Source organism: Anser cygnoides, chromosome 35 (genome assembly GCF_040182565.1).
Source record: "Anser cygnoides isolate HZ-2024a breed goose chromosome 35, Taihu_goose_T2T_genome, whole genome shotgun sequence".
In the NCBI taxonomy this organism is placed as follows: Eukaryota; Metazoa; Chordata; class Aves; order Anseriformes; family Anatidae; genus Anser; species Anser cygnoides.
This window is the reverse complement of record NC_089907.1, coordinates 1,445,062-1,468,266: the sequence shown is the minus strand read 5'-3', so window position 1 is coordinate 1,468,266 and position 23,205 is coordinate 1,445,062. Positions and strand designations below refer to the sequence as shown.

General features: G+C 40.8%; 1 protein-coding gene across 7 annotated transcripts; it reads left to right on the top strand.

The window, feature by feature from the left end:
* Positions 1–99: 99 nt before the first annotated feature.
* Positions 100–23,102, top strand: LOC106049760 (E3 ubiquitin-protein ligase TRIM15-like). Of its 7 annotated transcripts, none has more exons than XM_066986739.1 (50): positions 100–115; positions 606–824; positions 2,207–2,370; positions 5,101–5,244; positions 5,447–5,575; positions 7,119–7,183; positions 7,428–7,448; positions 7,775–7,795; positions 7,879–7,899; positions 8,014–8,034; positions 8,344–8,364; positions 9,081–9,101; positions 9,692–9,712; positions 9,974–9,994; positions 10,430–10,450; positions 10,736–10,756; positions 11,161–11,181; positions 11,369–11,389; positions 11,514–11,534; positions 11,891–11,911; positions 12,268–12,288; positions 12,514–12,534; positions 12,851–12,871; positions 13,140–13,160; positions 13,494–13,514; positions 13,607–13,627; positions 14,116–14,136; positions 14,421–14,441; positions 14,962–14,982; positions 15,398–15,418; positions 15,694–15,714; positions 15,962–15,982; positions 16,238–16,258; positions 16,556–16,579; positions 16,843–16,863; positions 17,107–17,127; positions 17,555–17,575; positions 18,175–18,195; positions 18,566–18,586; positions 18,870–18,890; positions 19,175–19,195; positions 19,591–19,611; positions 19,893–19,913; positions 20,350–20,370; positions 20,519–20,539; positions 20,633–20,653; positions 20,949–20,969; positions 21,761–21,781; positions 21,879–21,899; positions 22,238–23,102. In XM_066986739.1, exons 6-50 carry the CDS (start codon positions 7,171–7,173, stop codon positions 22,747–22,749), a joined length of 1,431 nt encoding a protein of 476 aa, XP_066842840.1. In that variant the 5' UTR covers positions 100–115; positions 606–824; positions 2,207–2,370; positions 5,101–5,244; positions 5,447–5,575; positions 7,119–7,170; the 3' UTR covers positions 22,750–23,102. The 7 variants fall into 7 exon arrangements, with proteins under 7 accessions (XP_066842840.1, XP_066842841.1, XP_066842844.1 ...); XM_066986740.1 differs by having other exon boundaries at positions 606–1,338; XM_066986743.1 differs by having other exon boundaries at positions 606–1,442; positions 7,778–7,795; positions 8,017–8,034.
* The last annotated feature ends 103 nt before the right edge of the window (positions 23,103–23,205 follow it).

The following is a 23,205-nucleotide window of genomic DNA, read 5'->3' as shown; positions in this document are numbered from 1 at the left end:
ATGGGGGCAACATGGCGGCGCGCGCGGGGCTGCCGGGCAACATGGCGGCGCCCATAGGGACGCGAGACAAATATGGCAGTGTACGGAAAGGGGTTGCGGTTTGATATCAGGGGATGTAAGGAGGGCTTTGAGGGTTTGTGGGGGATAGTGAGGGCCCTGAGGGGTTGCCTGTGGGACGGTGAGATGTGGAGGATAGAGAAGCCTTTTGGGATGGTTGGGACTGCGGTTGGGGGGTTGGGGGGGACAGGGAAGGCCTTGGGGGCTTGGTGGTGGGGTTTTGGGGGCTGTGGGGGACGGAGAGGGGTTTGGGGGCTCAGTGGTCTGGTTTGGGGGCTTATTGATGGGGTTTGGGGGCTGTGGGGGACAGGGAAGGCCTTGGGGGCTCAGTAATGGGGTTTGGGGGCTGTGGGGGACAGGGAGGGGTTTGGGGGCTTGGTGATGGGGTTTGGGGGCTGTGGGGGACAGGGAAGGCCTTGGGGGCTTGGTGTTGGGATTTAGGGGATCTTTTAGATACATAATAGTGGCACAAAACCACAGACAAAAACAGGGTGGCACAAAGCAACTTGTGTGTCTTTTCGCTGATTTTATTTTTTATTTTTCCCCAGACAAGAGGTATGGATCTGGGTCTCTGAACACCCTTACCGTTTTGAAGTAAAAGAGGAAGACTCGCCTCCCTTCTCTCATCCTCAGTTTCATCCTGGTCTTCCCCACACCTACGGGTCTTTTTACCAACATAATCATCACCATTATGAACGATTCTTGGGAAGAGAGACCCACCGGCACTAAACAAGACAGCGGGACAAGATACTTCCAGCTTCATCCAGGTGGAATCACGCAATCCAAGTGTCTCAGATAGTTTTATCCTCCTTCAAGTCATCAAAACCCGCTTCAATCTTTTATTTTCTGGTCTCAGGCTTTAGTCCCTCTTCCCCAAGGTTGGGAAGCGTAGGGAGAACTTCAGCCAGACAGAGGGAGCTTCTGGAAGAGGTTTTCTTCCCCTACAAGCAGAAGCTACGGGTGCTCTAGGGCTGATTTTTGTAATAAGAGCTGAGGAAACGTCCTGTGGGCCTGGAAATACCCCCTAAAAACAGCTATTTTTGGTGCTGAATATAGATGCAAAGAACTCTTGTGTATGGGGAAGTGAGGTGGACCTCTCGCCCTGTAAAGACTTCTTTCCTTTCCTGACCACCCTGGAGTTAGGACCCAGATTTCTCCTCCACTTCCCACCTCAGCAACTGTGGAAAAGGGAAACCTTAAACCAAGAAAGAGCAAAACTGGGCGAGAGCCTCCAGTGTTGGAGCGTCCTTGTCATCGAGAACGCGTGCCAGCGTTAACGAGGTTTGGGAGGTTGGGTGTGAGCGGGGAATAACGCCACGTCTGGCTTCGGGAGACCCACAGTCCCTTCCCCAGATGGGGTCATGGTGGCTTCATTTCCTTGCGTGGTACGCCTGTAATTTGCTCCCGTGGGTGTTGGTGGCCCCAAAATTCAGAGGAGAAGGGTTAATTTGAGAAAGAGGTGGCTGGGTGAGAAGCCCTCCGTGCTGCCCAGGCTGTGCTTGGAAAAGAGAAAGCAATGCTTGCTGCCTGTCAGCACTGCTGGGGCAATATTAATTAAACCCTGGAGAGTCACCGAGGTGATTAATCTCCGGAATTGCAACCTCTGCAAGGCTTCTGCCCTCTGGGCAGCAAAAACCTTTCGTGCTGGGGTTGGGATGAAGTGGCTCTTTGCTAGCACCAGACCCTCCCAAGCTGGGGATGATTCAGAGAGGGATGGGGCAGGAGTGGCTTTTTACTTGGGCTTTGCACAGCAAATGCTCTCTGTCTCCTTTGTGTGCAATCAAAGGCTGGAAGGAGGGGAAAAAAAAACCTGTCCTGGGATCTGCTTCTAGTTTGGCTCTTGCATCCTGCGCAGCCACAGCCCTGCCGCTCCCTCTGCCATTTCAGGGTGTGGATGGCAGAGCCCCCTGCCCTTATTTAACGCCTTTGCATTTATTTAACCTTTATTTTTGAACCTTTTGCCTTACCTAAGGTGTGCCGGGACAGAGGAGAGCGGGGATTGCAGCCTAACCCCATTCCCTTCTATATCTGGGGGCTGTTCCTTGTCTGTCCTTGGGCCCCCCAGGACCTTCTAAAAGCTCCATCCCTTTGGATTCAGGTGCCTGGGATGGGGAAAGGCTTTACAAAACATCATGTGCTTTGCTGACAGCTTCTTCCATCAGTATGTGGGAACGCAAGCATCACGCTGGGAGAGCTGTCGAGCCCCTGCTGTCTTCCCAACGTGGAGGTGAAATCCTCTTCTTCCCCCAAAATGCAATCAAGACCCCCCAGGAGGAAGATCTGCTGTGAACAGTCTGCTTCCTTTGCAGAAAGGTAAGAGAGACTTTGCCATCACCCCTCCAGCACCAAGAGAGAGGGACGAAGGAAGGGGAAAATACATCTAAATATGATATCCTCACCTCCCTGCATCTTCCTTGGCCGTTTCTTCTGAAAAAAAAAATGAGTTTCCCACCCTCAGAATGTCCTCAGTCCAAATTTAATCCACTTTTCTCACTGGATTTTCCTCCCAGCACCAGGTTGACACTCACACAGGAAACCCCCAACGTGAGTTTTGACAACCAGCCTTCCTTCCCCAGCCCTCCTGCTCCCTCCGAGGCCTCTCCTTTATTGAAAAAATATTGAAAAAAATGAAAAAACGAGTTTCTCCATCATTTTCTTGAACTAATAACTTCTCCTGCTCCTCTTGAGAGGATACAGCTCGGGCTGCATCCTCCCCAGCCCTCCCACACTGCTTCTTTTGGCGGCTGTAATCGGACCCGTTTGCTCGGTGACCGTTTCAAGGAGCAGGCTGGTCAGGATGTTTTTAACCTCCCTGAGCTTCATTTCACGTAACCCGAGCTTTTCAACTTGGCTGCCCTGTTCTGAGCTCTGCATTTTTGACATCCTTCTGGATTTCACCCCGATTCTGGCTCACTGACCTTTTTCTGTCCATCCTTGTTAGCGGATCGTTTCCTTCTTTTTCCAAACTCAGTTGGTATTTTTTTAAATTTCATTTTATCATTTAATATAAGACTTATTATTCCCCATTTGACTGTATTCATGCGCTTGCACGAATATATTCATGCATTCATACGCTCCCAAGATGAATCCCTACAGCAGGAAAGGATTCGGTCTTTCTCAACCCATCCAGGTTTAGATTTTCTGCGCTCTTTAGTCACAGCCTCCTAGACATACAGAGCCAGGAATAAAGCAATTTTAAGTTCCAGCATGATTTAAAATCCAGACGTGTAAGAAAATTGCCCAGAACACAGGCATGGCTCGGCAAGCACAAACAGATCTCAGTTTAAATAATCTGCTCTGGTAGTCCCAGAGATAAGATAAATAACTTTTTTATTTATTGTAGTCCTTTGAGTCTGGCATCTTAAATTTCAGTCCAGACATTCTGAAGTGGAGCAATTCAGAGACCTCAAATGGCAAAGGTTGAATGTGCTTCAGCTTTTCAAGCCTGAGACATCTCTCCCGGGGTTTTCCACTTGCACTGCATGGATTGCGTTTGGAAGGTTTGCTTTTCCAAGCCGCCGAGCAATTTTAGGAGCAGCAAACGGCCAGCAACCTCTTCTCCGAAAAGTCTTTGAGGTGCTCCGGGCATTCCTGGCTTCGCCGTCGTGCCCGTGCCCCAGCGTCATGCTGCAAGGTTTCTCTCTTGGCACAGCCCGGGGTGCATGCCTCTTATTTTGTCTCCTCTGCATGCCATAGCTCTGCTGTCAGGAAGCCTTCGTGGAGATGGCATCTCCTCCACGCTGCTCGCCGTGATCCCCTTTTCCCTCGATCGGGTTTCCCCCAGACAGGCGCCTTCTGTTTCTTCACCCCGTGGCGTTGTTTTTTTCCCTGTTGCAAATCCAGAGGGTTTAGCCACCGGGGTTTGATGCCAGGTCCCTCATCCTCAACTTTAACCTTAACCCTCACCCTCTCCCATGTGGGACATTTTCACAGCTTGAAATCCATGCTGCCCATCGAGTGAAACCCCTTTCCTCCAAGGGAGGAGAGCCCCTATAATAAATAAAGCCCGTATAATAAATAAATAAAGCCCGTATAATAAATAAATAAAGCCTGTATAATAAATAAATAAAGCCCCTATAATAAATAAAGCCCCTATAATAAATACAGCACCTATAATAAATAAAGCCCCTATAATAAATAAAGCCCCTATAAAGCTCCCATTGTTGCTCCTATAATTCCCTTTTCAGCATCACAGCACACCCCCTCTCCGTCAACCCATCACCCATCCTGGGGCTGGAGGTCGCCAAATCCCCTCTGATTTTCCTCTTTTGCTCACACGTCCTCAACTCCTTAATTTTGAGGCGTAGGAACCTGCAAGTTTGTGTGTCTCACCGACAGAGCTCCCAAAAAAGACGCCGTGTCCTAGCCCTTAGCATTCAAGAACTGGCATCTACTTCTCTAAGTGAGGGTTTTTGATGTTTGGTTTCTTTCTTTTTTTTTTTGGCTCCAACACTTTGGCTCAGCTCATTTGTCTCATTTCTCTCCATTGACAGTACTGAGAGTTTAGACAACTGGCTCAGAGAGAGATCAGATGAACAGAACCATAAAAAATCTATTTTCTAGCTGTTGACTGTAAAAAAAAAAAAAAAAGAAACGCACAATGACTAATTCAGGGTGAGATCAGCAATTTTAGACATCTATTACTAACTTAACGCTGCTTTAACTCGGAGTTAGCCAGCAAAGAGCACAGAAATGAGTCTTTTAGAGATACATCTATGGGAGTGGTTTGCATTTGGATGCTTATTTGTCTGACTTAAGGAAAATTTGTTGCAGAACTACGTAGAAAAATCCTTTTCAGCTTCAAATCTGTGTCTCGTTATTGCACAAATGGGGGAGCTGTGGGTTTTTGGAGCTAGGTGAGATGTGCAGAGAGGCTAAGCGAGATAAATTTGTGATTTTTTTCTCTTAGATAGCTCCAAGTGATGAGAACTCCTGGCCACAAGAGGAGATGCCCTCTCCTGTCTGCTGTTGCTTGGTCCCAGCGAGCAGCAGTGATGGAAGGGAAGAAGACCCAAGCTGATTTCACACCTCTCTGTATTTTAGGGCAGAGCAAACCAGCAATTGGTGCCAGCCCATTTCGGAGAGGGAAGATCTCTGAACACAGCGCCTGAGATGTTCCGGGACATCCGAGCCTCTTGTGTTTGTTAAACCCGTGGCAAATACTGGAGATTGGCCCGAAGTGACCAGGTCAGACCTCAATTTCTATTCCCCTTCTGGATAAACCCGTTCCTGCGATGGCTATATAGGGATCCCCGAGACCTCAGCCCCCCTTCCAACCTCGGCATTTAAAGTCAGCTAAAATTAGGTGCTGGGAACGTCCTCCCGCTGCCAGCACAGCTGTCGTGCCCCTCTCGGTCCTTCCAGCAAATCTGGATACCTTTTTTCCCAGGGCACCACGGTCCTAGGACGAACTTGGACTCGCCAAAAATCTCCAGCGGGGACGGCCCCCACCATCACAGCCCCGTGAGCAAAACAGCCCCAGCTTGGTTAACTTACAGGAAACCAGCTGCAGGTCCTGGTAAGCCTTTTCTTTCTTTCTTTCCACGAGCTCTCGAAAGACGGAGGAAGGCAAAATTTGGGGGGGGATCCTGTTCCTGGATGCCTGTCTGGCGGCGTGGGTTCTTTTAGGAAATGCTGGGGGGATGCAGAAGAAACGTGATCCGTTCACGGTAGCTGGAAGGAGCTTAGTACAACCTGATCTTTTATAATCCTGTACCAAAATCTGACGGTACTGAAAAAAAAGGCAAAGGATTAAGAGAGTAAATTGTTTTTTTAATTATTATTTTCTTTTATGACAGTATAGTACAGAAATAATTTGGGACGTTTTCCTTGCTCTCTCTATCTACTTCTGTACAAAATTAGGTCCTCATAACAGAGTTTATCTGACTCAGCCCCCAACAGGACCTGCAGTTTATGAAAATTATTAAAATTAAGACAACAAACAAGAAGCAATCCATAGTTTCCTTTCCAAAATGATCTGATGCCTTTTCCCACAGAGATTTTTTTTTCCCCTGGTGCTTTTTGTTTTTTCACCACTGCAGCTCAGCTGCATCAGCTGTAGCAGATAGGAATGTGTAGTGTTTTCAGGGCCTTGACAAGGTTGTGAACTTAGGGATGAAATTATAATGACTTCCCTGTGCAGTTTGGGTGATTTAGGGGAAAAAAAAAATGAATTTGCCCTCCCTGGTGTATTGATGAGGAACAAGCAAAGATACTGAATGCAGGAGGGACCAGGGATGAGAGGAGATCCCAGATCTGTGCCAGCCCATCTCCCATGGTGCTCAAATCCATCCTTTTTTTTAATTTATTTACTTTTTGACTTAAGAAAAGCTGATGCAAAGCATGAGCATGGACTGGAAATCACCACGTACACGGTGGGAAGAAACAGAGCAGAGAAGGGAAGCTCTTAATAAATATTTGGCTTTATTTTTCCTTTTCAGCAGATGTACCCTTTAGTCTGAAAAATGCCCTTCTTTCCTCATTTAAGGATGTGATGTTACGACGGTTTTGAGTTGGCCGGTGCAGAAAAGTCTGAATTTGTGTAAAGCAGGCACTGGGTAGCGAGCTGATCCAGCTCAAAATAAAATAAGTGCTGCTCTCTTGGCCAAAACAGATGGTGGCGCCACAGCCTCCACGTATGGGGCTGCTTCTCATGGTGATAAATGCTATGATCAAATAATTTACAAGACAGAAGGGGTCTAAAGTCATGATCCTGTAGACAATTAAGGCCAGATATCTAAGAGCTGGATCCTTTTTGTGATCAGTGGGGTGACACATTTTGATGCAGAATAGTTCATCACACCTGTAGCAGAGTCTTTTTAGATAGATGTAGACCAGTTCATCCAGAATTTCACCATTCATCCAGACGTAGACCAAAGAACATCTCAAATGACAAAGGAAAAACAGGAAAAAGCTTCTGTGGTCCCATATATTTCTTCCTTATCATGTTTATTTATATAGGTAAAAATATTCCAGGCACCAGCAACATGTGGTGTATCACTGTGAAGGTCTGATTTTCCCTGGATGTGATATTTTAATGATGTTTCCTCTCGTCCCACCAGGTAGACCAAGCTGTGGGCACTTGGAGGTTGTTCCAGTTGGGAGGCGAACGTGATGATGGAGTCAGGTATGGCTTGTGAAATTGTATTTGGGCTGCTTTTTGATGTTTCTCTGAGATAATTTCACTGGTTTGATTTTATTCTACACTGCCAATGAGTCGTGAGTCGATCTCCATCTCACAGTCAATAAAATAATATTAATTTGTACCTCCAGAGCAATGCTTTTAAGCTAGAAAACCACTGCTGGTGTATCCAGTGTTAAAAAAAAAAAAAAAAACTTACAATTTTTTTCTTTTTTCTCTTCTTTTTAAGGGAAAAGGAATGCAGATCTTGGTAAGTCATCTTTCTTTCTTCCATCAACACAAGTCCCCCTTCTTACTGCTGTACATATCCTACATTGATATTCATATCCCATACTGGTACACACATCCTTTCTTCCCTGGGTGGGTGGCTTATTTACACTGTCTCATATTTTAGACACATGTGGACAAAGACCACATCAGATAGATTCATAAACAATGTAATATTTGGAATACTGTCATCAGTAGGGAAAAAAAAAGTACAGAATTGGTTTTGAAGATTATTTTTGTAGCACACACAGAGGAAAAACTTAGGGCTGAATTGGGAAAAACTTAGGGCTCTCTCTGTCTCTCTTTTAGAAGAACGGGATGCAAAAATCAGTAAGTGTCTTTTTTTTCCTGTCCCCTGCTGGTAAGAGATGGGTGCTAAAGGCTTGAACTAACATTACTTCCTCTATTTTAAGGGAAGTTAACAGAAGAATTTGGTAAGTCGTTTATCTTCCTTACACACAGCTAAGTTTGAATGCACGTGTTTGTTTCTACAGCTGTAGCATGAGCAATGACCAACACGTGTATTTGTATTTTTTTATTTCATTTAGAAGAAAGTGACACAGAACTCGGTAAGTGCTTTGGTTTGCTTTTGCTGCTACTGAAGATGGAAAAAAAAAAGTTCCTTTGTGTAGCTTTTGGGCTGAGAAAGACAGCAAAAGTCCTTCAGATCTTAAATTTGTGCTGATACCCAGCCAGAGACAAGACACATAGCTTTGGTCCCTTCTCCTAAAGTTCTTGGCATCTTTCTTGGGAGAATACAAGCTGCAGTCCAGCAGCATTCCCTAATCCCCTCTTTGGTCTCTTGCTTGCTCACTGAAGCATGTTGGAGGCGGAGAGCTCTTAGGATTAACCCGTGTTTATTTCTCTATTATTCTTAGAGGAATGTGACACAGAAAATGGTAAGTGTCCTCCTTCGATTTAAAAATAATAGTGCCCTTCAAATGGTGTCAGTCAAGCTTTGGAATAAAACAAATTTTTTATAATGCATACTTTTACAATACATTTACAATACATACTTTTTTAATACAATAAATACTTTTCTCTGTCCTTGGGAATATTTACTGCAATGCTCAGCACGTCGTATTGTTTCAAAGACATGTTTTGGGCAGGACTCTTAACAGCAGTTTGCAATTTGTGCATATTTTTGTCTAGGGTTTGGAAAGTGTAGGAATATAAAAGTATTAAAATGAAAGCTAATTGGAAATTCCTGTAATAAATAGCATACTTCTGGGTCGGTAAAAAGATTTTGTCCCCTTAAGCTATGTAAGAATGATATAAAATTTGCAGAAGTGGTGAAAAATACTCTAAATTTCCCTTCTTTTCTCTTTTTTTTTTTCTTCTTGTGGGGGACAAAATGAAGAAATAGGTAAGCGTTGCTTTGTTATCTTTATCAAATAGTCTGATAGGATAATTTCTTGATTAATGAACCCTGCATGAGTACTTAGGATGCCACATATATCCACATAACGGATGAGACACACGGTCCCATCCTCTGTAGGGCCTATGCTTGACCCTACGTGGTAATATGAATGCCAAATTCATAGGCTCAAGGAGAGCAAACTCAATCAAACTGCAGTCCTTTAACATGCATCCCCGTTTGTTTCTCTGTTCTAAGGGGAACTCACAGCTGAGATTGGTAAGTTTTATTTTCTCCTCCCATCAAATACGTTTTTTATATAGATTGAGGCACGTTTCATCTGATTTTCCTGGGGTTTATTCCCTGTTCTCTTGCCTGATTTTAAAAAAGCGGGATAAGCTTGAGGCGTACTCATTTTTAACAAGAATATATAAAAAAAAAAACAACAATAGAATAGCACAGAAAACAGTGGGCTTGCAGGTTGCTGTAGCCAAGAAGACAATAATTAGAGACCCTTGGGAATTTCTGAGATGAAGACCAAGTGAAGGACCATACACCATAGAGCAGAGAGCCTTGGGGGATTTGGGGCTGTTGAGATCCAGCGCGTGCAAAGTGCCGGACTTCCAAGTATCTGTTGAGAGAGAGGGATTAAAATTTGCAAGAATTCCTTAAACTTTGCAAAAGTTCCTCCTTTTTTTCCCCAGTTCATTCTCCCATCACTCGTAGATGTCGCAAGGAGGGTGGATGATGGGTTGGGTGTTAGGTACAGATTTGCCTTATTTTCTGATCAAAGGAAGGGTAGGAGCATCTCTGCTGTCCTTTTACCCCGTCCTTGGGAAAATCTGCCTTTATATTTTTTCTCTTTTAAGACAATCTGACTGCGGAGCTTGGTAAGTGATTTTCCTTCTTTTCTGCCTTTATTTCACTGCAAAATTTTAGGGGGAGAAGTTGGTTATTCCCCACATGAGCAGATATCTGTAACCCCACATACACCCAATCTGGGCTAGAATTAAGGCCAAACAATTCGAACCAAAGCCTAACTGCAAATTATTATTACCAGTTTAAAAATTAAAATAGGATCTGGAAGATAATTTGAGGCTCATGAGCATGATGGACTTGTAATAATGACTGATGTTTCTTTTCTCTTTTAGAGGAACGTGATAGAAAAATTAGTAAGTGTCCTTTTTCTTTTCTTCTAGAATCAAATTCCAGATCTCCCTGTGTGTTTTGGATCTGGTTACTATTATTTTTAGACGTAATGGGATGTTTTAGTTTCGTACCAAGCTGCAGATGTGGCAAAATTTGGGCTTTTGGCTACGATCGACCCATTTCCTTTATCACCACCAATACCAAGGATGCAGGGACAGATTCTTTCCCCATAATATAAGTCTGTTTTCACCAAACCCTTCCCCAAGGTGCTTTTTCTGTGCATCAGCACCTGCTCGTTGCTCTTGTTAGCATCAGTGTGGTGCAGTTATATTATAAATTATCCCTGGGGAAAGAGAAATGCAGCATGGTATCATCTAGGTTGTATTCACAGAGAAATAAATTCAGCAGACTTATGTCTTATAATTTAAATTAATCTTCATTTATTTCTTTTATACAAGGAAAACTTACTTCAGACCTTGGTAAGGAGTTTTATTTCCTTAAAATTCTCCTTAATTCCGCAAAAGCGATGGGGATAAAAAGAAATATGAAGGGTTTGTGTTTTCCCCTGCTTGAAGAATGGGTGGGCTAACGGGCATGTCCTCCTTAACAAACCTTAGTTTTAAAATATTAATAAGGAATGGAATAAGATTTCTGTTGGGTTTGAGGTTTTCTGGGGGAAGGCAGAGCCCCATGAGAGGGGATATGGGATACACGGGGGGCTGCTTTGCGTTTCTCTCTATTTATTTTATCTGCTTGCGTTTTAGGTGAATGCGATACAAAAATCAGTAAGTGCAATTGTTTTTTTTTCTCTGCAAAATTAAAACACAGCATGGTGACAGATTTGCTTAAGCTCATTGTTATATTTACAAATAATTTGGATGGGTGCTACGGAGGGTATGTGCCTGGTACTTTATCTTTGAAAATGGGAGTGGAAAGGATGTTTCCTGCAGGAAAATTAATTCCCAGTCTGCAAAGACATTAGGATTTCTTTTGGAGACTGAGTAACATTCCCCAAAAAAGTGGAATTTCAACATAGAACCACCAGTATAAAGAGGGGAAAAAGAAATTTTCCTGATCTGAGTGCTTTAGGGATGCTACACAAAACACACACACAAAAAAGGAGGAAATATTTAATAATATTTTTTTCCTCTTTGTTTTTCTTTTCTTTTTCTCCTTCTTTCCTTTCCAGAGGAGCGTGATAAAAAAATCAGTAAGTGTCATTCTTCATGGTGCTTTTGGGGTAAAAATCATCCTTTGGTTTGGGGGAGAGGAGCCTCTCTGATACCCTGACCCTGAGAAGTGATAAATGAGAATTTTTTCCCCAAATTTGATTGTACACATGGGGCTGCAGAGAAAAACAAACCAATAAAAATTAATATTGTTTTTCCTCTTTGCAGCCAAGCTCTCAGCAGAAATACGTAAGTCCTTTTTTTTCCTTTTTCCGAACCAAACTGACAGTTTTATCCCTAGAAACCTCTTTGTTGGAGTTGATTTTTCGCTGCTTTAACTGCAATAATATGTATATTTTTTTCTACTTTGTAGGTAGGCTCACTGCGCTGCTTGGTAAGTCTGCTTTGTGGACAGAATATCCCATGGGGTTTGTTTCGATTAAATCTGCATGATTTTGTGCAGTTAGGTTGGAGGGACCTCTGCAGGTCTCTGATCCAGCCTCCTGGTCCTCACCAAGGTTTACGCCAAGGTGAAACCAAGTTGCTTGGGGCCAATGTGACCTCGATGTACAGATTATTTGCTTTTATTTTATTTTTATTTATTTTTTAATAGAACATAATTGGAAAAAATGGGCAAAATCAGCTTTGCAGTGAGCTGTGGCTCCAGCAGACCTGCTGTTCTATGTCAAAAGGGTAGCACTGTGTTTAATAATTTATTTATTTTTTCCTTTTTCTTGCCTTTCTATTCAGGGGACCGAGACAAAAAGCTTCGTAAGTGCCGTTCTCCTCTTGACAAGTAAAATCTGGGTATAAAAGTGGATCTTCCTCAACTTGCTGGTGTGTCTTCTAAAGTCTGTCTTTCCTCGCTGGCACCAGTTTGCTCAAATTCTGTGTTTCTGTGCTCAAAATCTTACATCACTCTTAGTAGGATGATTACCTGAATCAGTGGTTTTCCTCACAATTTTCTATTCTGTTAGACTATATTTTTTTATGATGTATTTTGTCCTGTGCATCGTTATTCTTTTCTAAAACACCAAGTAAGATTAAGCCAGAGAATTACTAGTGATGTCTCCACGTAGGAGAGAAAAGGATCTATTTAAAATAAACTTGTGTTCCTCTCTCTTTAGGGAAACTGACTGCAGAACTGGGTAAGTAATTTTCTTCCCCATGTGCTTTTTGATCTCGTTGGGAAGTAGCTGAGCGAATTAGGGGTCAAGTTTGTAACACGTTTTGGTGTAATTTTAGCAGATGTCTCTTAGCATTGCTGATGTGCTGCTGAAACAGAGTATAAATGGGTGGAAAAGGGGCAGACAGAGGCACAGAAAACTGATCGGTATCTGGTTTTCTTCCTTTATTTTTTCTTTTTTTTTTAGCAAAGTGTGATGCAACGATTAGTAAGTGACATTTCTTTCTGTGCAAAATGGTTAAGGATGTGGGTGCCTGCACGTTAGGGTGGTTTGCTTGGTGCTTCAGCATTGAAAGGATGCTGGAATTTCTAAAATTAATCAAAATTTGGGTCACGAGAAGTAACGATCTCTTGGGTTTCAGGGGCTGGGGGAAGGCAGAAGCCAAATTTCAAGGGGGAACAAGGAAAATATAGCGGGGAAAACTCACGTGGAAAGACCTGATGTAGGCTGGAGGGTGAGGGCTTGACTCATGTTGGGGTGTTTCAGAAATGTAATGGGAATTAACGGTGTTTTCTGCTTTAAGGAATATTCACGGTGGAACTTGGTAAGTCCATTTACTTCCTTTTGCATGTTTGTTTTTTTTTTAATTTATATTTGCCCTTTTCCATGTGTTTCATCGACCTGGTAAAAAACAACATCTTAAATGCAGAAGTAAAGTCAAAAACCCCAAAGTTATGCAAAGTACTTGGAAACAGGGATAATAAGGTTCAAAACAAAAATCCCCTTGTTACGCGAGTAACAATAAAGAGATGTAAGGTGAAAGGTAGAGACCGTGCAAAATAACACACAATTATTTTTTCACTTGTTTTTAGGAGAACGTCATACAAAAATAGGTAGGTCTCATGTTCCTCTCAAGCAAATCTGCTTGTGAATTCAGTTACTGAAAAAGCTGCTTGCTTCAATCATTTAAGTGAGTATACAGTCATTTATATATTTATATGATGTATTTATCACACACTGAAAAACTTTGATTAACGTAGACATTTAAGAATTAAAAAGAACCATGCTTACAGCATGATTTTGTTCTGAAAGTAATCAATTTCTATTATTAAACCCTCTTTACGGTGTGAGCTGGAGATCAGACTCATAAATCACCATCTGTTGTCTGTGTATTCACAGAGTGGAAAAAAATTACCTTAAAACTAACATTTTTTTATTCTTTTAAGGGGAACTTACTGCAGAAGTCGGTAAGTCATTTTCCTATTGATTTTAGTTGGAAACAATACCCAAGGATAGACGTTGAGCAATGCAGTAATCATTTATTTCTGTTTATTTTTAGGGGACTACGATAGGAAACTTCGTAAGTGCCTTACTTATTTTCCTGTGTGAGTTAAGCCTGAGGAATTTTCTGAACGTTTTAGCACGCTTAAAATGTCACAAGAGCACATTTTCATTTTGAATGGCGTGACCTGGGAGAGAGCCTCAAAACTCTGCACCAGCAATGGCTTGGGAAGGTGGGATTCAGAGAGACTGGATTTATAAATTCAGATAAATTATTAAGTGTGTAATGCTCTCAGTCTGATACAATCAGGACTTGTAAATAAGAATGAAAGCAAAAATATTTATATATGATAACTTATCTCATCTACGTACCCCTCTACTCACTCCTTCTTCCCATCAGAAATTAATTCTATTTTGTCCACGTTTGAGTTTCACTTGACACATAAATATTGTAATTTAGTATAGAAAACATATCTTGAGCTGACAATTAGGCTAGAGATATTTATGCTGTTCAATGATGTCACTGAGAAAAGAGTGACGAAATTCCTGTTTTTTCTCTCCCTAAAGGGAAACACGCAGCAGAACTTGGTAAGAAAATTCTGTTTTGGTCATCATGTGGTTTTTTGTTTGTTTGTCTGTCCACATTTGTAAAGTTTTTAAAGGCTTGGGGGAATTTCTATTTTAATCGAGTTTAAAACTAAGTATGCAAAGGCTCAGAAAAATAAATATTCCCCAAAATAGAACTTCCAAGCAATGTGACAGATAAGAAAAAAAAAATCACAACAAAATAAACCCTCTGCAGAGCTGGACTTCTGCAATGCTGGCAGAGCAAACTGCACGCTAATTTATGTTTATTTCTCTGTTATTTTCAGCGGAACGGGATGAGAAAATCAGTAAGTATCCTGCTTTATGCCACCCTCGACCCCCCAGCCAAGGCTGTGCTTGATGTTATCCCCGCAGCCACGGTTCATTCACTATTTTTATGGATGAGATCATGGACAACGTGAGTTTGTAACTGCCCGGGAGGAAGGGAATAAATATAATAGCAGCTGCAGAAAGCACCAATGGATCCACAAGCTGCCAAAGCCCTGGTGACGATCAAAATTTGCTTTTCTGCAGCATTTGCTGTGTGCTGGCTATGGCATTTTTCTTCCTCCCATAAAGACCCATTTGGACACACCTTGCATCATATTTTTGGACCTCCTTTTCCTCCCACAAATATTAATTTCGATATATTTTATACTACATTTTTAATATTAACGTTGGCTGTGTTTTTTAAACAGAAAGTAGTAAAAAGAATAAAATAACTTAAGAACCTTACAATCTATAGTGATGATACAGGGACACAACAAGGAGGCAAAAGCAGTAGTTCCTATTTATTTATTCCTTTTCTTTTTTTCTTTTTTCTTTTAGGGGAACATGAAGCAGAGATAAGTAAGCGTTATTTTCCGTACTCTATTATGATTTGAGGGGTTTTCTTGGTATACGCAAGTGCTGAATGAGCAGTCAGTGTTTAAAATCCTATAGACAGAATAGAGAAATTCCCATAGAAAGCGGAGAGAAAGACATAGATCTGGGACTTGAATGGAAGCAACCCAAGCTGTTTCACTTCCTTACTAACGAGTGTAAGTGAAGGGAAAGGAAAAAAACAAATAAAAATGACGATTTTCCCACAAACGTGCCATGAAATGAAAAGGGGCTGCACATGGCACCCTGAATTCTGCTGCTGTCAAAATTGGCTTTGGGCTCAGCCCAACAATGTTCATGTCCCAGTCCTTTATTTATATATAATGGCTGTTAAAAAAGCTGTATTTTGAACTAATATATCTTTTTTTATTTTCCTTTAAAGGGCGTCTTACCGAGCTGCTTGGTAAGTGCATTTCCTCACACCAGTAAATGCAATATGCAGGCAATGCAGATGCTGCCTTGGGTTATTTATTTACCCCAATGGCTTTTCCATCTCTTTTACCAAAAAATACTGCTGCCCCAAAAGCAGCTTGCAATTTGACAAATAATTTTCTGGGAAAACAAAAAACAGGTAGAAAATGGAACATTGGTGAAGTCAAGGCTTTGAGAGAGGTGCTGCAGTGAAAGCCCGCAGGAAAGATGATAATTAGGAATAATTTCTCTTCCATCTGTTTGCAGAGGATCGTGATTTGGAAGCCCGTAAGTCCATTTTCTCTTCTCGGAGACACAAATCCTTCATGGGAAAGGCAAAATCCTGGAGTTTCCCCCAACAAGCGTCCTTGATGTGAAAACAAGGAGAAATATCCACGGTTGTGCGTGCGAAACCAATGCTTTTTTGCAAAGCTGGATGACTTTCTTCTGCCAAGTTCATATGCAGTAAAAATGCAAAATGGGGAAAATCGGTATTTATTCATTTAGCATTCCCTTTTTTCTGTTTTATTTTTAGGAAACCAGGATGCCCTCATTAGTAAGTGTCATTCTTATTTTCTGAGAAATGCAATCCCTGGGGGTGCTTGGTGGTCACAGGCACGATGATGTTGCTGCTACTGTTTTGGCTTAGAGTTTTAGTTGAAATAGTGAAAAAAAAAATGAATTTAGAGGCATGAGTAAATCTGCCCATATTAGAGGATTTGCTAACCTCAAGTTCCCCCATCACACCCCGCTCCCATCCTTGTGAAGGAAATGCACTGACTAGAGAAAAAATTATTTTCTCCTTTTTAAGGAAAATTGACCGAAGAGCTTGGTAAGTTCATTTTGCTTCTTCCACAAAACTGATTGGATATTTTTTTGGCATGTGTTTTTTGTTTGTTTGTTTGTTTGTTTGTTTTTTGTTTTGTCTCATGTTTCTGGTTGGCTGGTTCTGAGATAACTCTAAAAGGAGCTGGATAAAGGGCTGGTGCAGGTGACTTTTAGAATGGATAACAGATCACAGTCGTGCACAGGAAAAAATAACATTGGAATAGAAATGAGCTTGATACAAAAAATCTGTTGTGCAATGGGAAAATCTGTGTTTCACGTTTTCTTTTTCTCTTTTCTTTAGAGGAATTAAAAGGTCTGGAAGCTGGTAAGTGATATTTACCTTCCCTTCTACAAATACAGTTGCAGGGGAGTTTGTAATTGTAGACTGTGTGTGTCTATATATGAATAAAATATTGTATATCAGATTCCAGACTAAAATCTAATGTAATTAGGGACTGAAATATAAAATGTAAGAGTTGTGTGGTGTTTTTTTTTTTTAAATGCCTTCTCATGGTAGAACACAAAAGGGTGGGATGATGGTGTGTATATAGGGCTGGATACGCACACTAATTCTCATTTCTTTTGCAGATGAATCCTCTGAGGACCTTGGTAAACCTTTGTCTTTTTATATACTTGACAAAAATACTTGTAAAGATAAATCTTGTTACTTGCACATAAGGTTGATACTTCTGAATTTATTTTTTAAAGAAATATATGGCATGTGTTTAATATAATTTTCTAACTCATTTGAAATCACAATAATAAATACAAATAATATATGGAAGAGGGATGCAGCTAAAAAGATGGGGATAATATGAATTCTGATCTTTCTTTCTCTTTTTTTATTCCTAGAGGAGAGTGACCTAGAGAGGGGTAAGCATTATTTTCCTTCCTGCTGATGCAGAAAACCTTTTTGGCCCTATTAAGTTTGGTGAGATGGAAATTACTCTGGAACAATAGTTGGACAGTTGGTCCGGCATACAATTATTATTTAAGTGTTAAGTCCACTCTCCCGTATTTTATTTTGAGGATGTGTCTTCGTCCTGTGGTTTGGCTCCAAGATCTTTGTTTAGCAGGAAGGAAGGCTCATACATATATATATATATATATACATATATACACACACATATATATATACACGTATATATATATATGCTTTTATTTGTATATGTACATACATATGTAAAGATAGATATGAGTATTTCAGAGTAATACAGAAACAGCAGTCTCTCACAAAAACAGCGTCTGACCAGGGAGATGAAGTAGTTTTAATGAAAATCTTCTCTTTTTCTCTTTTAAGATGAACTCACAGAAGAACTTGGTAGGTCTTTTCCTTCCTTCGCCAACAGCATATACCAAACCCTTATTTTTCTGTTAAATTTGAGCTTGGTCAGAAGGGAATCCCAATAAATGCACGAAGCAAACATCAGCAAAGTTTAATACTGATAAAGGAGAATTTTTGCATCGTCGTCACAAGTAATATGTTAGCACATCTCCAGTTGGCATTGCTTGAAATATATAGGAATTTCTCTCTAGTCTTATATTTTTTTTCCCTTCTTGTTGGAGAGGTTTAGTTAGGAGAACATGGTAGAGGAACCAGTAAGCATCACTGAGCTTCTTCTGATAAAGAAACATCCAATAGATTCCAGCCCCCTAATTATCTTCCTGTGATGAAATCTAATTATCTTCCTGTAATTTTAGGATTTTAATTTCAAAATAAGAGGGTTTGATATTTCATCATTGAAAGATTTGGGATGGGAAGCTTTGTACACAACTCCACAATGTAATGTGATAAATGTAAAAAAGGGGAAGATATTTGGGTCTCTAATGAAATAGGTAAAAAAAAAAATAGAGAAAGAGATAATATCTGTGAAATAAACCTATCTTAATAGAAATCTGTGGTTTTTTTTTTCCCTCAAGATGAAGTCACTGAAGAACTTGGTAGGTGATTTCTTTTTTTTTTAACCTTTAACAAAAACTAATGGTGAGAAGTTTCTGAAGCTTTTCTGAGCTTTTTTTGTTGCTTTAATGTAACAAGAAATGTGGCTTAAATAGATGGAGATGAGAGTCAACAGAAAATGGAATTTCAAATAATAATAAATAAAAAATAAAATTATTTAATAAATAAACAAATAATAATAAATAATAAATTAACAAATAATAATAAATAAAAAATACATAAAAAATAAAAATAAAATTTCAAATAATAATAAGAAAAAGTTGTTTGGGGAAAAAAAAAGCTATCTCTGGTTTAAGATCCACGGATACTTTTAAATTATTTTGACTTTTTTTTCTGGTTTCTTGTTTTTAGGGGAACGTGATAAAAAAATAGGTGAGTAGTGTTCTCATTTCCTGGGTCCTTTGGGACATGTTTGGGTGTTCCAGATGGGGTCACAGTGGGATAACAGAGCTTCTTCCACCCCTAAAAACCCAATTCCTGCAGTGTTCCCCCACCCTTGTTTGAGTATGGGGAGCGTTCATGAGATTTCTGTTGAGATCTCGTGTTCTTCCAGCCCTCCTGAGGTTCACTTTGGGGTTATTTCACTTTCTCTGTGTTAAATTAAGGATTTTTTAATATCAAATCCCAATAATATCATTTCTTTCTTTCCTTTAAGAGGAACTCACTGAAGAGCTTGGTAAGTCATTTCTTTTTACCTTCTCTCTTTATTTTCTTTCCCTTTCTCTCTCTCTTTTTATTTTTTTCTCTCTTTTTTTTTTTAATGTTCTTCTCTCTGCTAGTCCTTTACATTGTTCTGAGTTTTACGTTTTCTCTCTTGTCTCAGTTTAGAAAAATAAAAACTGCATTGCAGTACAGCACTGCAGGAGAAATTTTCCAGTTGCAATTTGCAAAACCACAAAACAAAGGGTTGGGTTCTTCTAACATTTATTTTTCCTTTTTGTTTTTTTTTTTTTTTTTTAGCCAAGCAGACTGCACATATCGGTAAGAGTTTGTTCTCTCTGGTACGAAACGAAAGCACGTGGAGGTGCAGATTTTGCTCTGAATCTTGCACTTTTCCTTTAATATGACCATTCATATCCTAAGTTGCTACTTGCTCGCATCTCTTCATTCTCCCTGCATAACCCAAATGCCAATCTGTATGATTTTTTTGGAAAATAAGGACTTCCTAGGGGTTGGTTTGAGCATCTTCTATTACTGAGGGCTTTCTTTAATTCCATGGTATTTTAAATCCACCAAGAGCAATTAAAAATTTAACATCACTAAATTTGTTATTAGAAGAGAAATGTAGAATCCTCCACAATTCATTTAGTTCATGAATTAAATTATGAATTAAATTAATTCATAATTTAAGCCTGGTTTCCTTTTGCTCCTTCTAGGTGAACTCACTACAGAGCTGGGTAAGTACTTTTGGCAAAATCAAATAAACAAAGCGTTTTTTTTTCTGAAAATATCTTTTTTTATATTTGAGCTAGTTGTGACCTTTGCTTTAAGATTAGGAAAGTAAATTAGGGGATGGGTTAATCTATATAAAATCTAAGGCAACATGAATTACAATTTATAATTCTCTGTACAGAATAGAAAAATATTGGATTGATCACTAGAAGATAAAGGCACACTAAGTAGGAAGGAGTATTTAGAAATAATTCTCTTTTTTTTTCCTATTTTTTTCTTTTTTTAGGGGAACGTGATGCCAAAATCGGTATGTGGCCTTCTCCTTCCTCTGCAAAATGCAACTCCGAGGTGCATTTGCAGGCTCTCCATAAGGCTGATGATGTCATTGAAGATTACGTGGGTTAGAATTTGTTGGGTTTAGGATTTGGTTTATGATAAAGTTGAGGGGAGGATTCAGGCATCTGGCCCCATCTCACGGGCGGCCAGTCTCCTGTCCTTGTCTTGGATACTCAAGAGTATCTAAAATCCAGCATATTCCATTAAAAATAACACATCTGTTAAGTATATATATCTACAGAATACAAGAGAATATCCTACATTTATTTTAGATCCCGTGTTCAGGTTAACCATGGAAAAAATCCAACTGTTTGGGTGTGAATCCCGTAATTCAGCATGAAATCATGTCTTTTACTGTAATTATACGAAAAATGAAAGAGTGTTTTGTTTTGTTTTTTCCTTTTAAGATGAACTGTCTGCAGAAATGGGTGAGTATTTTTCCCTGCCTTCCAGCAAAACAAACACACGCTGTTTATGGTCTGTGCTTTGGTTTTATTCGGTTGCAGATTCTGTATGAGTGGGGAAAAATAGATTAGAACAAATGTGACTTTTTTTTTCTTGTTTTCCTTTCTTTAGAAAAACGCAATAGGAAAATTGGTAAGTATCAAACTTCTTCCCCAGAAGGGAACTTTGTATTTTTTGTAAGACCCATACAATCACCCTGATGGAAATTCTTTTTTCTCTTTTCAGACGAACTCACTGCAGAGCTTGGTAAGTCACTTTGTTTCACTGCAGGAAGACAAATACACAAGTCTGTGTTGGTTTCCTGTATTTTTTTTCTTTCTTATGCTTTTTCCTGAGCTACTTTGGGGAGTTTTCTGGAAAATTGAGCTATTATTGGGAATAAAGCAGAAAGACGCATACATTGAGTTATATTAATCAAGCAAAATAATAATCACTAGGCAGAGAAATTTATTTTTGCTTTGAGAGCCAAGTAAGTCGTAAAGTCACAACACAGCGAGGAAGAGAAATGCTCAATAACCATTTCTATCGTTTCTCTTTTCAGAGGAATACAAAGCAAAAATGAGTGAGTGTCCCCTTCCTCGTCTTCTGGAGATGTAAAGCATGTGAGATTTTGGGGGTTTTTGGAATAGGTGGACTGCGAGATTTACTCTTAGACAAATGTGAGGTGAGAAGACGGAATTTATTAGCCTGAATTCACAAACTGATTTGAATTTGGAGAAGCACCAGCAGGTTGTTTTTCTTCATAGAGATGAAATTTCAGAATAAATAGTCTCCCTGATAACTGATATATTATGGGGTGAATTGCAGCCTCCCAGATGAGAAGAAAATCGAAACTTTTCATGCCTCCATCGAGTGCGATGACCATCAGGCATCTCTCTGCTTACAGCTTGAAAAGCTGTTAATTATTTTTTTTTTTAATTTAACCTCCGTGTGATTTAAAAGCTGGACTTCAGCATCACAGTTCTAACCCGCAGAAGGTCAGAAAAGTGGGTCATGAATTTCCAGAGCACCCACACGCTACCTGCCTCTGCAAACTATATGAGCAGCATCTCTACTAGTAGCAGAAACTCCTGGTATGACCTATTATTTTAGCTTTCTTCATTGTGTGACTTCTGCCTGTGGTTTAGTTTAAACCACCTTTGTTTCTTTTTTTTTTTTTTCCTACATTGAACGTAATTAATAAGTTGTATTACAGACACAAGTCTCATTGAGGCACCGGTTTAATCTTATACCAGGGAGGAAATGTTGGTTTGGGGGAGGGATGACATAAAAAAAATAGCATAAACTGCAGGCATTTTGTGAATAGAAAAACCCTCATTAAAACAAATTTATTTTTTTAATTTTTATTTTTAGGAAAATGCATGGAAGAGCACAGTAAGTGCATTTTTCTCCCTTATACAAATACCGCTTTTGCTTTCGGTTTTAAGTTTGCATACCAGTTAATAATTTATCTTTTATTATGCATTTCTAGGGAAAGAGGAAGAAAAATTGGGTGAGTAGTTTGGCACGCTCGTTGAATGGTGACCCTTACCCAGGTGCTAATGTAATCTGCTTGTCCTCCTCTAAATGTCTGCACTGCAGAAGTGTCCAGATGAGTTAAACATAGTCAAAAGAGGGGAGGTAGGCACCCCTAGACAGGATATATTTGACCTACGTGGAGATGTTGTAGACCTGATACCCCGTAAATGCGTGGAAAGTTGAACATCTCAAGATATCAAGCCTCCAAAAAGACAAGCCACCCTATTAGATTTTGAAGACGTCATCCCCCCAGCAAAGGGTAGGTTAAATAGCTTGAATTCTCTTTCTTACCCTCTTCTTCCTCATCCACAGCAAATGTGACTCTGGATCCCGAGACAGCCCACCCTCGCCTCATCCTGTCCAAGGACCAGAAGAGTGTGCGATGGGAGTACATGCTGCAGGAGTCGCCCGACAGCCCCGAGCGCTTCGATGCCGATCCCTGCGTGCTGGGTTGCGAAGCCTTCACCTCTGGGCGCCACTACTGGGTGGTGGATCTGGCAGAAGGGCAGTACTGCGCCGTCGGGGTCAGCAGAGAGTCTCTGCCGAGGAAGGGACCCGTCAGCTTTAATCCCGAAGAGGGGATCTGGGCCGTGCAGCAATGGGGATTCAAGAACCGAGCCCTTACCTCCCCTCCGACCCTCCTGAACCTGCCACGGGTCCCCAAAAAGATCCGCATCTCTCTAGACTATGAGTGGGGAGAGGTGGCGTTTTTTGACGTTGAGAACAAAGTCCCCATCTTCACTTTTCCTCCAGCCTCCTTTGCCGGGGAGCGGATCCGGCCTTGGTTCTGGGTGGAGCTGGGCTCCCTCTCTCTGGTCCGATGACCCTCGCCTTCCTGGTTCGTCTTGCCATGAAGCTCCCGGTGAGGTACTGGGAGCCCTAAAAGTCGTGGGGAGGTCAAACCAGTGCTTGAGATCATTGTGGGGCCAGCTGTGATGGGAGGCGGACAATTAGGGACATCACCAAAGCCACTGGAGCCTGGGGGAAGCGTGGTCTTCACCTTTCGCTTCATCTCACTGCACTTTAACAACACTGATGAATTCCTCTTTAATGTCTGCTTGTTCTTAGCCACCTGTAAAAAAAAAAAAAAGAAAATTAAATTAAATCTTGTCTTTTGCCCCACCATGGGATGGGCAACTGGTAGGTACCAGCTCACAATAAACCACTTAAGACTCTCCGGAGGATTTGATTTCTTTTTCCAGCTGGTTCAGCAGAGGGATCTCCAGGTCTTCTCGGATGATGCCTGCAGCCCGTATGGCTTCTCCTTGCAGCATCTGCCC

What these genes read in the sequence shown, in the direction of transcription:
- LOC106049760 (XM_066986739.1), top strand. An exon ending in GGAACTCACTGAAGAGCTTG is followed by an intron (nt 18,891 to 19,174) that starts GTAAGTCATTTC and finishes TTTTTTTTTTAG; the next exon opens with CCAAGCAGACTGCACATATC. An exon ending in AAAACGCAATAGGAAAATTG is followed by an intron (nt 20,540 to 20,632) that starts GTAAGTATCAAA and finishes TTCTCTTTTCAG; the next exon opens with ACGAACTCACTGCAGAGCTT.